Below are 12,595 nucleotides of genomic sequence, written 5' to 3' on the forward strand. Positions count from 1 at the left end.
TGTAATCTGTAATGTTTTTTTTTTTTCAAACAAATATTAGACCTTAATTTAAAAATCAATTAGTTATTATAGTTCCAAAATATAGTTTATATACTTTAAAACATTTATTTATAGCAAATTTAAATTGTCCATAAACACTCTTCAGAGTGGTTTCGGAAACATGTCATTAAATGAGACTGTGCTTAACAAAAAACAGAGTTTCTTTTCGAACACAGTTGCTTTATATTATTTTTTGAGAACTAAAGGTTTGCTTTATCCATAAATTGAAATCACTATTATACAATTTGGACTAGTATTCTTGAACCAATTTAAATTATATAAATAAATACATTCCTCACTTTAAAAACCAATTTTAAATCTAAATTAATCTTAAAATCTACTTCTTAATAATTCTTAAATTAAGTTTTTTACTAAGCTTCAAGTAACATTAGTATAGTGACTATCTTTCAGGGATGGTTTGTGTAAGGTAGATTAAGGTTAAAAATGGCAGTGAGTATAAAATTCGTTTACCAGTCATTAAACTACTATTACAGCAACTAAATGGTAGCAGATGTGTCCGAGGGTCAGATAAACGAGCATTTGAGGTTAAAAGAAGTAAACTTTGAATTTAAAGAGGGAAAAAAGGATGGGAAAGGTCAATCTGAGATAACCTATTACACAACCAAAGCCTGAGAAACCCCAAAAGATGTATATGCATGGGTTAAAACAAGGTCATAAAATTATCTCCCAGAATTAGCAAACTTGGCAAATAACATAACATATGCCTTTAGAGATTTCGCATCAGCTGCAGATATCCTCGTTTAAAACTTATCAGGACAACCACTTTGTTTATTCTTTTCAAGCAAGGATTTGACTTGCCAACAAGAATGCTAATAGCCAAGTCGTCAATAGTCCCGTCCCTTGTATGGCATTTCCTGTAAATATTGATTTCAGAAGATGATTTCTCAGAACATTAATAAGCAGATAAAGTTCCTCGAAAGTGTATATATATAGGACTACAGATAAGATTACTCAAATTCAGTTTGATATGTTCCACCAAGGAAGAATATCCAACAAGTATGACACATCAACGTGGAGAATTAACCATGTAATAAGTTATTGAAATATATGGTTTTATATTTTATCTGCCCAGTGTTCAAGACATGACCAATATCAATTAAATACAAATTTTTAAAAAAATAAAATAAATTAAGCACGAGAGTTCTTACGGGCAGGTAACCCGGCATGTATATAGCTTGCCTAGGATGACCAAGGAGCTGTCCATACTGAAATCAGATTATAATAAGCAATTGCCCTGAAGCACCAATATTTAAGAAAACAGTTAACAGAGGGATAATGCATGTGATCTTATACCTGTGGTGCATTCGGATGAAAATATGCTTGAGACGGCATTGGTGCTACCTGAGGATTATACACCATAGGTTGTGGACCAGCAAAAGTAGGTCCAATCTGCAAGACATGTGCAAAACAATCAAGTTTATCAACAGAACGAAGGCTGGGAAGCCATTATTAAGCCAAACCCAACAATTCTGCATAACTTCTTTGGCAAACTATTCTACGCAATCAACAAAATGAGAACTTTATCCTTATATGGATTAAGTAACAATCAGAAATTTAAAAGACCATAAGATTGGACAACCAAACTGATAATTATAACCTGCACTAACGTGCGACATGGATATGTGGAACAACCAGGTCCATTTGTCATAAAATCACAAACCTTTTATAGAAGTAAATCCACTCCCTAATTATGCATTTCTATGTATTCAATAAATGCACCAAATGACTTACTCCAATACCCATGGGCATGCCTGGCATACTTGGTACAGTAGTTACATTAGTTGGAAAATAGAAGGAACCATCGGACGGTGGAGTGGGAGGCCGAGCAGGTGATGGAATAAAACTCTTTGCATTAGGGTTAAGCTTGAATTCCTTACAACACGAAAGGGGAAACTCAGACATAAGACAGTAACATAAAAGACTAGAACCAGACAGCGGGAAAAAAAAATTCCAGTCAAAAAGTTGGGCTTGAACTTCCATACCTTTGCATTGGGATTCAGAGTTGATTTTTCAGAAGACAGTGAACCAACTGATGAACTTGGAGATAAGCCAGGACCAGAAGATGCTGCAGGGACTCCAACTGAATCTGACACATATGGGGTCCCACGTGAATTTACAGATGTTGTTTCCCCATTAACCTTGCCAGTTGCTGAACCCTCAATCAGATCTCCATGTGATCCCATCTTTTCATGAGCTTTTAATGAAGTATGAATTGAAGGGGCATAGGAGCTAGCATTCGGAGATAATACCCCTTTATCAGTGCCATCCTTCTTCAAGTAGAGTGGTCCCTGTGAACCTGCGCCAAAAATTGCCAAGATTAGAGGAATACATGTATTATGAAAGAAGCAGCGACCAAATTGAAATGTAGGTTATAGCTGCCATTCAGAAGCACTTATGAAGAGTACTAACAGAAAGCTTCAGCACTTCCTTTACAATAGAAAGAATAATCAATAATATGAAAATGGTTGCTTCATTTGCATCATTTCATGCACATCTTAAATCCACTCAATTTAAGAAAGCTAAGAAAAGGATTTCACAGACCCTCAGATTTTGACAGTTGAACATCCTCAGCTTGCTGCATCAATTGAAGAAAAATAGAGAGACTTGGAGTGTTAGAACTAATATCTTTCTCATGAGATATTTTCCTAGACACAAGTTTAAGTGATAATGCACAAACTTCAACTCACAATCACACTTGCTTCCTTAGTATCATTGTCTCCATGTTGATTACTAATTGAGTTCTCCAGAATCCTGTAGATTTTGCATATTAAAAATCATGATAACGAAAAATTTAATTCTTTTTCAAGTGCAAAAATGATGTATACAAAACAGAACAAAAAGAATAATTATATACAGAAGAGAAAAGGGCAACAAGCACCTGCTTTCCCCATCCACCGATGAATAGCTTATGGCAGGGAGTTCAGATGCTAACTGCTTAGCATGATCATAAGAACTAGAGCGGCTTAAATCCACACTAGTACTTGACTGAGATGATTGCGTGTGATCCTGCACACATAATTAACAAGTACTAAGGTGAGTTTAGAAAGTAAAATAGTTACTTCATAAGAGGAGGGAGAGACAAGGACAAAAACTTCAAAAATGGAATAGTTTCATATCAACATTTTTCCCCAACAAGACTCAGCTGCATCAATCAGAGGTTCATGTTGTACCAATTTCGAAAGCATAACAAGACTCGGGATTGTTAGGACATGTTCAAACAGAACATAGTGACGAATGTGTCATTTAAAATAATAGTCATGTACCAGAATTTTCACTAATATTTTCTAATCAAGTAGGAGGCAACAAGCCATTGTCTTGAACACATGTTGGGTTCAGCTCATTTTCAATAAATAATCATTTATTTTTTCAAACATTTTGAGAGAGCTTCTACTCAAATCATCAATTACTTTTACAGAATTGCATAACCAAAGATTTTCGGAATGCAAGAAAATCTAAAAGAAACCATTTACTTAAAATAAGGTACACACATAAAATATGGTAGTTCTAACAATTTACACCTTGGGATCTTATTTAGCCTTACAAAATTGGCTTATATGGTGACAACAACCTAAGTCTTATATAGGTATGACATTGCTCATATCGATAATCTATATGAAAACTTAACAGTAGTATTTAATCCGACAAGAAAAAAGGACAAGCAAGTAAATGTGACAATGACAAACGATTAAGAATTAATAAATAGTACAGTTTCAATAATTAAATAATAATTCAGGTGATACCACAGAGGAATTTGCCAATGTTCGAGCTCCATCATTTCCTTTTCCACCACTTATTTCACCAGACCTCTTAACAACCGAACCAAATACACCACCAAAAGTATCAGAACTGTGGGTATCAAACAGTACATCCTCATCAAATCCACTGTCATCAGCACGTTTGCCCCTATAAACTGAAGAGAATCTAGTTTCTTCATCAATATCAAAGTCTTCATGCAAGTGAAAGCCTCTTTCCTGTTAAGAAAATTTATGTAGGTTGTTGAATTCAATTAGTCAAATAAACAAAAAACAGCAGAAATTCACAAGCAGCAATGAAAATAAAGAACGATAAGTATTGAAACCATGCTAACCTCCGCAAGATGAAGATCTTGGGTTTCCTCACCCTCAATTTCTCTTGCTATTCTTAAAGCTTGCTTTTCCAATTCTCTTGTCTGAGGCCCTTTTTCAAGCTTTGTCGTATAAAGTTCCTCATTGAATGTGCTTTTTACACCAAACAATGCCTCATTTGTTTCAAATTGATCCCATCCTCTTAAAAAATACAAAATAAATAAATAAATAAATACCAATGTAAACAAAAATAGGCATTCTGTGAAAATTTTGAAATTAGTGAATTAAAGATAAAAATACATGTGTATAAAATAATCATGGTATTTTAGCTTATTTCCTATACTCACTCCAGCCTCTTTTAATCATTAAAGATATACCACAAAAAAATCCTATTTCCTTTTGCTACATCAAGAACATAGTCTCAATCAATTGTGTGCCAATGATCTTTTAATAATTCCTCTGGCAACATTTGTTAGCTTCCATAAATGACTATGGAATGAAAACTCAAAACTATACTTGAAGCAACACAAGAAAACAAATAGAATACCTATAAACCCTCAATCTTTATTAAAATCAGATTCATAACAAAGGGTTTAGATTATTATAGAAAGCAAGGTAAATTGACCCTAACCAGAAATATGGTTCCAGATGTCATCCAGAAATTCAGGAAGTACATGTCTATACCTCTAAGGAGGTTTTATTTCATCTCCAGTTTTTATTCTTTCGACATACCAAATATGAAGTGTTCATAATAAAAAGGAGAAGTGTTCTCAATGAAATTTGGAGAAATATATTATTCTAAATTTCGACACTTCTAAAGAAATTTCTTATTGTATACTGAAAAAGTGGTGTACTAATGAAGGCAACAGTCCGAATGGGAGTCAAAGTGTCAAGAAAAACTGATATTTATTATGTTCACAAAATTATTTTATAAAAAGTGAGCAACCTATTCCAATGGCCATCAAATATGTTTTCCAGTTCTGGGCATTGTGGATCATCTTCATCAGGTACCCAGGGTTTTAATTCTCTCCCTAGCTCAACATGACGAGATTGAGATATCAATGAATCAACCATGATTTCCTGGTGCATATCCTGGTGAGATTCATTAGGTAAACCATCCCTGGCAATAGCAACATCCTGCCATGATTGAAACACGAATGGTATTATCAGCAGAGAAGTCAACAATGTGTTAAAAGCTACTTCTACGAATCTAAATTCTCCAAAAGTATACAGCATTCCAACAAAAACCTTAGCTTAGTAACTACCATATTCCAAAATACATTCCAAATAGTTGAAAAGTAGGAAACCTGTGCTATAACTTGGACAACGTCTTTGGCAGGTATAATTAAAATCTTCATAGGGGGCTTGCTGACGAATTCTGCACCAGATTTCTGTCCTCGTGACAAACCATCTTTTGTTAAGCGAGCCATTTTCAAAATGATTCCTACAATATGATCATTTTATAAAATTAAATGAAAACAGCAGCAGAAGCTTTTTTAGATAGTGGCCTAGAACAACCCTAGTGAAATCCCAGTTGAGCAATAACTACCAAAACAAAGTTCTATTAAAATAAGACAAATCCAAACAGAAATAACAAAATATTCTAAAAAGCATAATTTCCCTAAATATCATGCTTATCCATTTGGCTATTAGGCGCTGTGAAACAATATAAGTTAATAGTATTCACAATACAGCCAAAATCAAAAAAATTGGGGAGAAATTTGTTTTTAATCCCTATACATTAAGTAAAAACTGGTTTTTGTCCTTATACTTCTAAATTGATGAAATCAATCCTTCAACTACTTAAAATATGTGATTTTTGTACCTCCAATATGTGACAGATTTCATCAATTTGAAATTGTAAATACTAAGACTAAGTTTAAGTGAAAGTACAGAGACTAAAACACATTTTTCCAACAAAAAATACAATAGAACATACCAAAATCTTTTTCTGTGTTTGTCGCATGAAAGACTCCAGAGTACGTGGATCCATTTTTCAAGTGGACTTCCACCTGGTGCCCAACAAGACATGTTGTTACATACACTAAACGATCATGTGAAGGATTCTCGTAATTGCCACCTTTACTGCCAGTCACCGCACCTTTGACAACAAAAAAAAAAATATCAGCATTCTGAATGCACCAACAAATAAATAATAATACATTACACAGATCCGAATTTTACCTGTATTTGTTAATCTGCTGGCATTTAATTTGCCAGACAGGATTTTATTCTCAGATTTAATTGTCCCTTCTCTTTCAGATTTTCGGCGGCTGTATCCATTGGAGGACTTGGGCTGCCCAGGTTGTTGTAGATTCATCCTCACTTACAGCCCCTGCCCCTCTAATCTGGGAAAAAATAAATATATATTCGTAAGACCAAAAAGAAAACCCAAAGGGCTTACATAAGATTTCAAGGCAAAATTTATGAATCCAGCTGATTTTCCAAAAGAACATTACAGTAGAGGAACTGCTGCTGATGGTAATAGCACTATAGTTATGCCAAGTTCACAAAGCTATTCGGTGGCCATTGGATAAATCATGAAAATACAAATTTTAAAGTGATTAAATGTAATGAACAAGTCTATTTCTAAAATATAATGCAACTAGGACAGCAATTTCTCTGGCTATTATACTTGAATTATGCATCGTTCAAAATGAACACACCTCTAACAATGCATATGCAAGTTGATAAAATAAAATTAACATTTCAAAGATAATTTTGTAGGCAAATTTTGAAACATTAAACCTACTTTTTGGTGAATAACTAAAAATTGGTCATATGCAGACCATGAACATGGTATGGTACGGTATAAAAGTTCATGGTATACATGTTAAAGAATAAACAGAAAAAAATCTGACACACTGGAAAAGTAGAGAATCGGGTGGAAAGTATACATCTCCGTACAATTGACTGTAATTATAATCATAAAATAATATTCAAAGGGACGTAAACTACACTGTTAAAAAAATACAAATTACTCGTAATAAATTTGTAGCGTCAAATGGTTAAAAGAAAACATCAAAAATCCAGGCTCGAGGTTGACGGGAAAACAATGCCCGTAACTGCTATTTCCAAGAGGCATTTAAAGAGCATTATACATTATACATACTATAAAGACAAAAAAATTACCCACATAACAGCAAACAAGCCTGGGTCAATGAGAAACTCGTGGTTTGGGGGGAATTTTTACCCAGTTACCTCTCATTCTTCCCTGGCCCCCTCTTCCCCGTTCCAATCACAACCAAAGTACTAAAATTTGTCTACCCTCACTCCTTTATACCAAGAACCCTTTATAAATCAGAAACACACATTGGCAAAGATTATATGAGGACTTGAAGATTATAACTCCGATCCGAACTTCTGAAGCATAAGAATTATTTGGCATCCACTCCCTACATTGCGAACTTACTTGAAGTTCTTTTTCTTTCGGAAATACAACATTTACCGAAATTTCAAGTATTCCAAACCCTAGAAGAAAGAGAAAAATCAGAAACTGAAGTCCCACGATGTTATACTAGGCCATATGGAAACTTGCCCTAAAGTACAATGATTGGCAGTTGAAGTTAGAACTCGAGATTCGTGCGGCGTAAACTATCGCCAGTCGTGTTTACAGTTCCCAGGCAGAGATAAATCTTTCTTTGTGGTCCTACTTGGGAAACTACAGTTTCTCCTAAGGTGGAAACCCTAATTTACGAGCTGTTTTAAGAGGATCCAAGCATGCATGGAAATAAATAGCAAGCAGAGAGGTATTGGAAAGAGAAACGGAAGGAGAAAGAAGGCAAGAAAGGAATTGAAAACGAAGTAACGCACCTGCGAGAGGTTGATCAGAACCAAACTGACGGATTCCGGCGGAGGTTGAAAGAGGAGCTAAAGAGGGAAGTTTGTGTCGGTTAGGGATTGATTGCGGCGATTGAGGGGCTGCTTCGGTGGGAGGGCGCCGTGGCCGGACGAGACGACGGAGAGAGAGAGAGACGCCGGAGGAGTTCGGTTTGGTTTGGTTCTCTCGGCGTGATCGGGAGAGAGAGAGAGAGTGAGTGGTTTTTGAGATTTTGAAGGGAGGTGCGAAGCGAGAGACGAAGCAGAAACACCCAAAAGACAATCAAGAAATGATCTGCTGTGGTTGGGAGTATCGTGCGCCTTTTTCTTGTATTGTATGGTTTAGTTACATGTATTTTTGTCCGTATAACAGTTCTTCTGTCCTCCAAAAACTTATTCACCGTATCTAATGTAATAGATACGGTTAAAAACTTATTCACCGTATTACTTTGATTTACGTACCGTCTAATCTATTTAATAATATTTTTCACAGATAGATATTCAATGCATCCATGCATGCAAAAGACAAGCATTTGATTTACGGAAACTAATAAAACTAGTTAAACACTATTACTTTCTCTTAAAAAATTGTTAACATTAATCATTAATAATGTCATAATCTTACAGATTAAATAGTTTAAGTGGTAATTATACTTAACAGCCATATTATCAATATCTAATTTCGTCCGAGTAATCAAATAAAATAAAATGTGTACAGTCAAGGAAAAAATAATAATAAGCAAAGACTAATTTCATTTAAGTTTATTTTCTTTTCTTTTTTTAAAAAAGGGTTTTTATTTTCCTTTGTTTCTCAGTTACTTTTTATTTTGCTGCCTTCATCATTTTATTTTATTTTATTGTGTGTCATTTTCGTTTCCTTTATTTATTCCTTTCATCTGTTTTACCTTTTTGTTTTTCATTATTCAAAGAAAAGTGTTCTTAAGAATAGACTAAAACGTTGTTGTGCAGACAAAATAAAAAAAAAAATAATAAACACAAAAAAAAAGAAAAAAAAGAAAAAAAACATTAGTCAACTAGCCCTTTTCGGAATGTCAGTATGGTGCTTTCGCCATTTTCGGTTTAGGTAAACACCAGCCGAGCTTTCATACTGTAAGACTTTACACGTTACGCTGCCCCTCCTGTTGCCCTCCTGTTGTTCATTGGGCCAAAATCCTTTGCGCAGAGCCGCAATCTTACGTCAAAGAGGAATGGAAATTTGAATGTCCATGGCTAATTAATTGAAGGTAAACGCAAAAAAAGGAAAAAGACAAGGGATATGTTCGGATGATTCAGAATGCAAAAGAGGATCAGAAGGGAAGAGCTATGGCAGCAGAGAGCATACTATCACTACGAAAAAAACTATCAGAGAGGAGAAGGATATACACATCCAACACCACCTCACTTTGAGGATGACAAGGAGAACAAGAAGAGCACAGCAAGAGAAAGCTTGAGAACCAAAGAAAGTAGAATCAAAAGGAAAGGTCTGAAAGCTGCGGAGGAGTCTTGAGGCTGCAAGTCTTGAAGCTGCGAATGTAAGTCCTCATACACTTATACCTAAGCTTTTTGTTTCCTTATGCACGCTTGTAAATTCTTTGAGCTTGCTTACATGTATGTTTCCCGTATGCATGCTTGGAGATAAATGAATGATGTTTGATCACTATTCATAGTCGTGTTTGGCTTGGCTGTGGTTTCATCTCATTATCTGACTGAATGCCCGTGAGATTCATTACATATGAATAACAATGGAAGATAAGTATACCAAAATAGAAACAGCAGATGCATTTTCTTAACCGTTCATATACCAAAGTAGGAAATAAAGGATTGATTGACCATCTTAACATTCATCTTTAACCCATTCGACTCACCCCATGATTCCTCTTCGTTTTCAAATGTCCTACATACACGGGTTCACCCTTTTCATGTTCATCCCGTCACAGCTCCCCTGCATCTAAAAACCAAAGAAGAAACATGTACCAAACCAATAACCCAGTCCTTCCCCATCACCGTGTCTTCATGCACCATCTCCAAACCAGATCTGCTTAAGCTCTCCTGATATCTCCATTCCCTGTCAAAGCTGGAACGAACTCAAGAAACAAATCAAATTCCATTTAAAGAAGAAAATAACAGCTGGAAATTGAAAACATGTAAAATCTCATGAATGTGAGATTCCAACTCCAATATAGGATGAGTGTGTGATACAACAGAGTGTATTCAAGTAGATGAGATTCGCGTAGTGATTGTTGTGGCTGCGGCGACTGGAGTTCGCGTTGACTTCCGGAGGCGCGGTGGTTTCTCAGTGTTGGTCCGACGAAGGTTGCTGTTTCAGTGGCGGTGAGAACGCAAAGTGGCGGATGTGCGTTTTCCTTTCGCACGCGGAAAGGAGCGAGATCTCGGTGGTGAACGGAGGAGCGAGATCTCGGTGGCGAATTAGAAGACAGATGAACCAGCGGAAAGCAAATTGAAGAAATTCCAAGAAGTTTGCTTTCAAAACTTTTTGTTTTTTTTTCTCACGAAGTGCAACAGTCTTTTCCCAAGAAGAAGTGCATGCATGTTTTATAAATTGGCTTTATATCAAACCTCAAGAACTTGTACATTCAGTCAGTAGAGAAATTATGAACTACAGAAAAATAGGCAGAATTTTATGCTTTTGTTGACTCCAATTTCTGATTTATGCAATTAGGTACCCTTCCATTTGGTCACACGTCTTTGGGACTCGTATCTAGCTGAAGGAGATGTCTTACCAGACTTCCTTGTGTATATATTTGCAAGTTTTCTTCTAACGGTGAGCCAACTTACTCTGGCCTTTTCACCAATACAATTTATTTGAATTAATTTTCATTCTGTAGCCAAGATGCCGATGGGTAGTATTTCTTGGTCCATTTCCCTCTTCTAGTACATTGCAGTAGGTAATGGTAATTATTATTTTCATTTTTCTTTTGTCAGAAAACACTTGTCTTTTGCACCACTTTTATCCTGTTAGAAATCCCTTTTTAGAGAATATATCTCTTTGCATATTGTGCATTTAAACAACCATCAAAAAGCACAGTTCTGATCTATTATGTTATCTCACTGTATAATGTAGTATAACTTTTTGATGCATGATTGCTGATTATGGTTATTCCAACCAATTAATTAACGTGAGAGGAGAAATTCAAGCAGTAGTGGCTGGCGGGTGGTGCAGTGATCCAAACAGAAATACACATCTTCTGCAGAGATGTTCTAGTCTATTACGGCTTGGTATGCTTCTTTTGGGCGTGGGCTAATGGTTAGCCAAGTGGTTAAGTATATTTGAACTCTTGGTGTATAGGCTAGGAACGTGGCATTTATACTGCACCAGAAATACACACAACAAACTGTATCTTTAGGCCAAATACAGTCAACCTTGAGTCACGGTTTTCACATAGAGTATACCAGAATAAACTGGTTTAGTGTCTAACAATTTTTTCTGCAGATTCTAGGTGACCGGGGACTTCTTCATTCCTAATCAAAGCACATTGGGGGAGAAAGGGTTATGAGCAGATTGGTGCTGACTTTGGACGGTGGCTGAACAGACGTAAGTACCTAAATATTCAGATTAGGCAAAGTATTGATAGATTCATTAATGTCTAGCCGCATAGCCAGTGAGCTGTGTTACTTGGTTTAACTCGTTAGTGAGCAATGTACTTGGCTGGTTTATGCTAGAAAAATCTTCGTATGGGTGCGGTGTTTTGAATTGAGAAGTGTGTACTTGCCCTAACTGTAAATCCGGTCTGATTCTTGTTATGGTTTGGCTAGAGCTGAATACAATGCTCTGACGGTAAGGTTTAGTTGAGCACGCAAAGTTTTTACTCGTAAAGTTTGGAAAGCCGAGAAAGTTAGTCCTGATCATATAGCTTCGTTGAGCAAGTAGGATAACTTTGACCTTAAGACCTTGTTGTTGAATAGGCAAAATGACTATGACTGTAAGGCTTTGGTAGAAGAGGCAGAGTGAACCAAATGTTACGGGTAAAGCACATAATACACAAGGGTTAACCTATTTATGAAATTTTTGACATTGTAAACGGTACGAGGAGCCAGGAAAATGAATGAGTAGAGATGTAAAGCACGGGTGAGTCATGCTATATTTGTGTGAATTGTTGGATTGATAATATCCTTAAATATTTAATTACCTACTTTTTTTTACATTAGTTCACTTTGAATTAGTTGTGATTGTGATTTCCATCTACGGTGACAGAAACTGGAAACCTTGGTTTTGATTTTTTATTACATGTACTTTGCATAAAATTTTTAATAATGAAATTGTTTACAGTTTTGGATATTTATTCATTTTGTTAAATAATGGAAGTATTTTTTTCAAGTACAAATGTCAAACGTTTTATATTATCTTTTTGGGTGTTACAAAACCAAACTTGTTTTCCAAACTTGCCAAGGTAAATCTCTAGCTTGTCGAGCTTGTAAATCGAACTTGTCGAGTTTGTTTATTGACCTTGTCGAGTTTACTTACTGAGTTTAGCGAGCTTTTATTCTGTTATCGAATTTGATGACTTTTTTCTCTGTTGTCAAACTTATCAAGTTTTATTTTTGCAATTTTTTTTTTCAATAACAATTTCAATGTAATTTTCATTACTTAAATTTAAAATTATATCCTACTTTAATACAAGGTAAAATAGATA

The 12,595-nt window shown here is 35.4% G+C and overlaps 1 protein-coding gene across 1 annotated transcript; it reads right to left on the bottom strand.

The window, feature by feature from the left end:
- Positions 1-505: 505 nt before the first annotated feature.
- LOC106761896 (polyadenylate-binding protein-interacting protein 3) lies at positions 506-8,255 on the bottom strand. The gene is made up of 15 exons (XM_014645496.2): positions 7,938-8,255; positions 6,309-6,472; positions 6,064-6,225; positions 5,432-5,568; positions 5,071-5,261; positions 4,148-4,325; positions 3,801-4,031; positions 2,939-3,066; positions 2,748-2,811; positions 2,602-2,635; positions 2,043-2,356; positions 1,792-1,932; positions 1,354-1,449; positions 1,209-1,265; positions 506-914 (listed from the first exon to the last, which is right to left on the bottom strand). The coding sequence occupies exons 2-15, from the start codon at positions 6,442-6,444 to the stop codon at positions 885-887; spliced, it is 1,899 nt and encodes a 632-aa protein (XP_014500982.1). The 5' UTR covers positions 6,445-6,472; positions 7,938-8,255; the 3' UTR covers positions 506-884.
- Between the last annotated feature and the right edge of the window lie 4,340 nt (positions 8,256-12,595).

The sequence above is a fragment of the Vigna radiata genome, chromosome 5 (assembly GCF_000741045.1).
Source record: "Vigna radiata var. radiata cultivar VC1973A chromosome 5, Vradiata_ver6, whole genome shotgun sequence".
Lineage (NCBI taxonomy): Eukaryota > Viridiplantae > Streptophyta > Magnoliopsida > Fabales > Fabaceae > Vigna > Vigna radiata.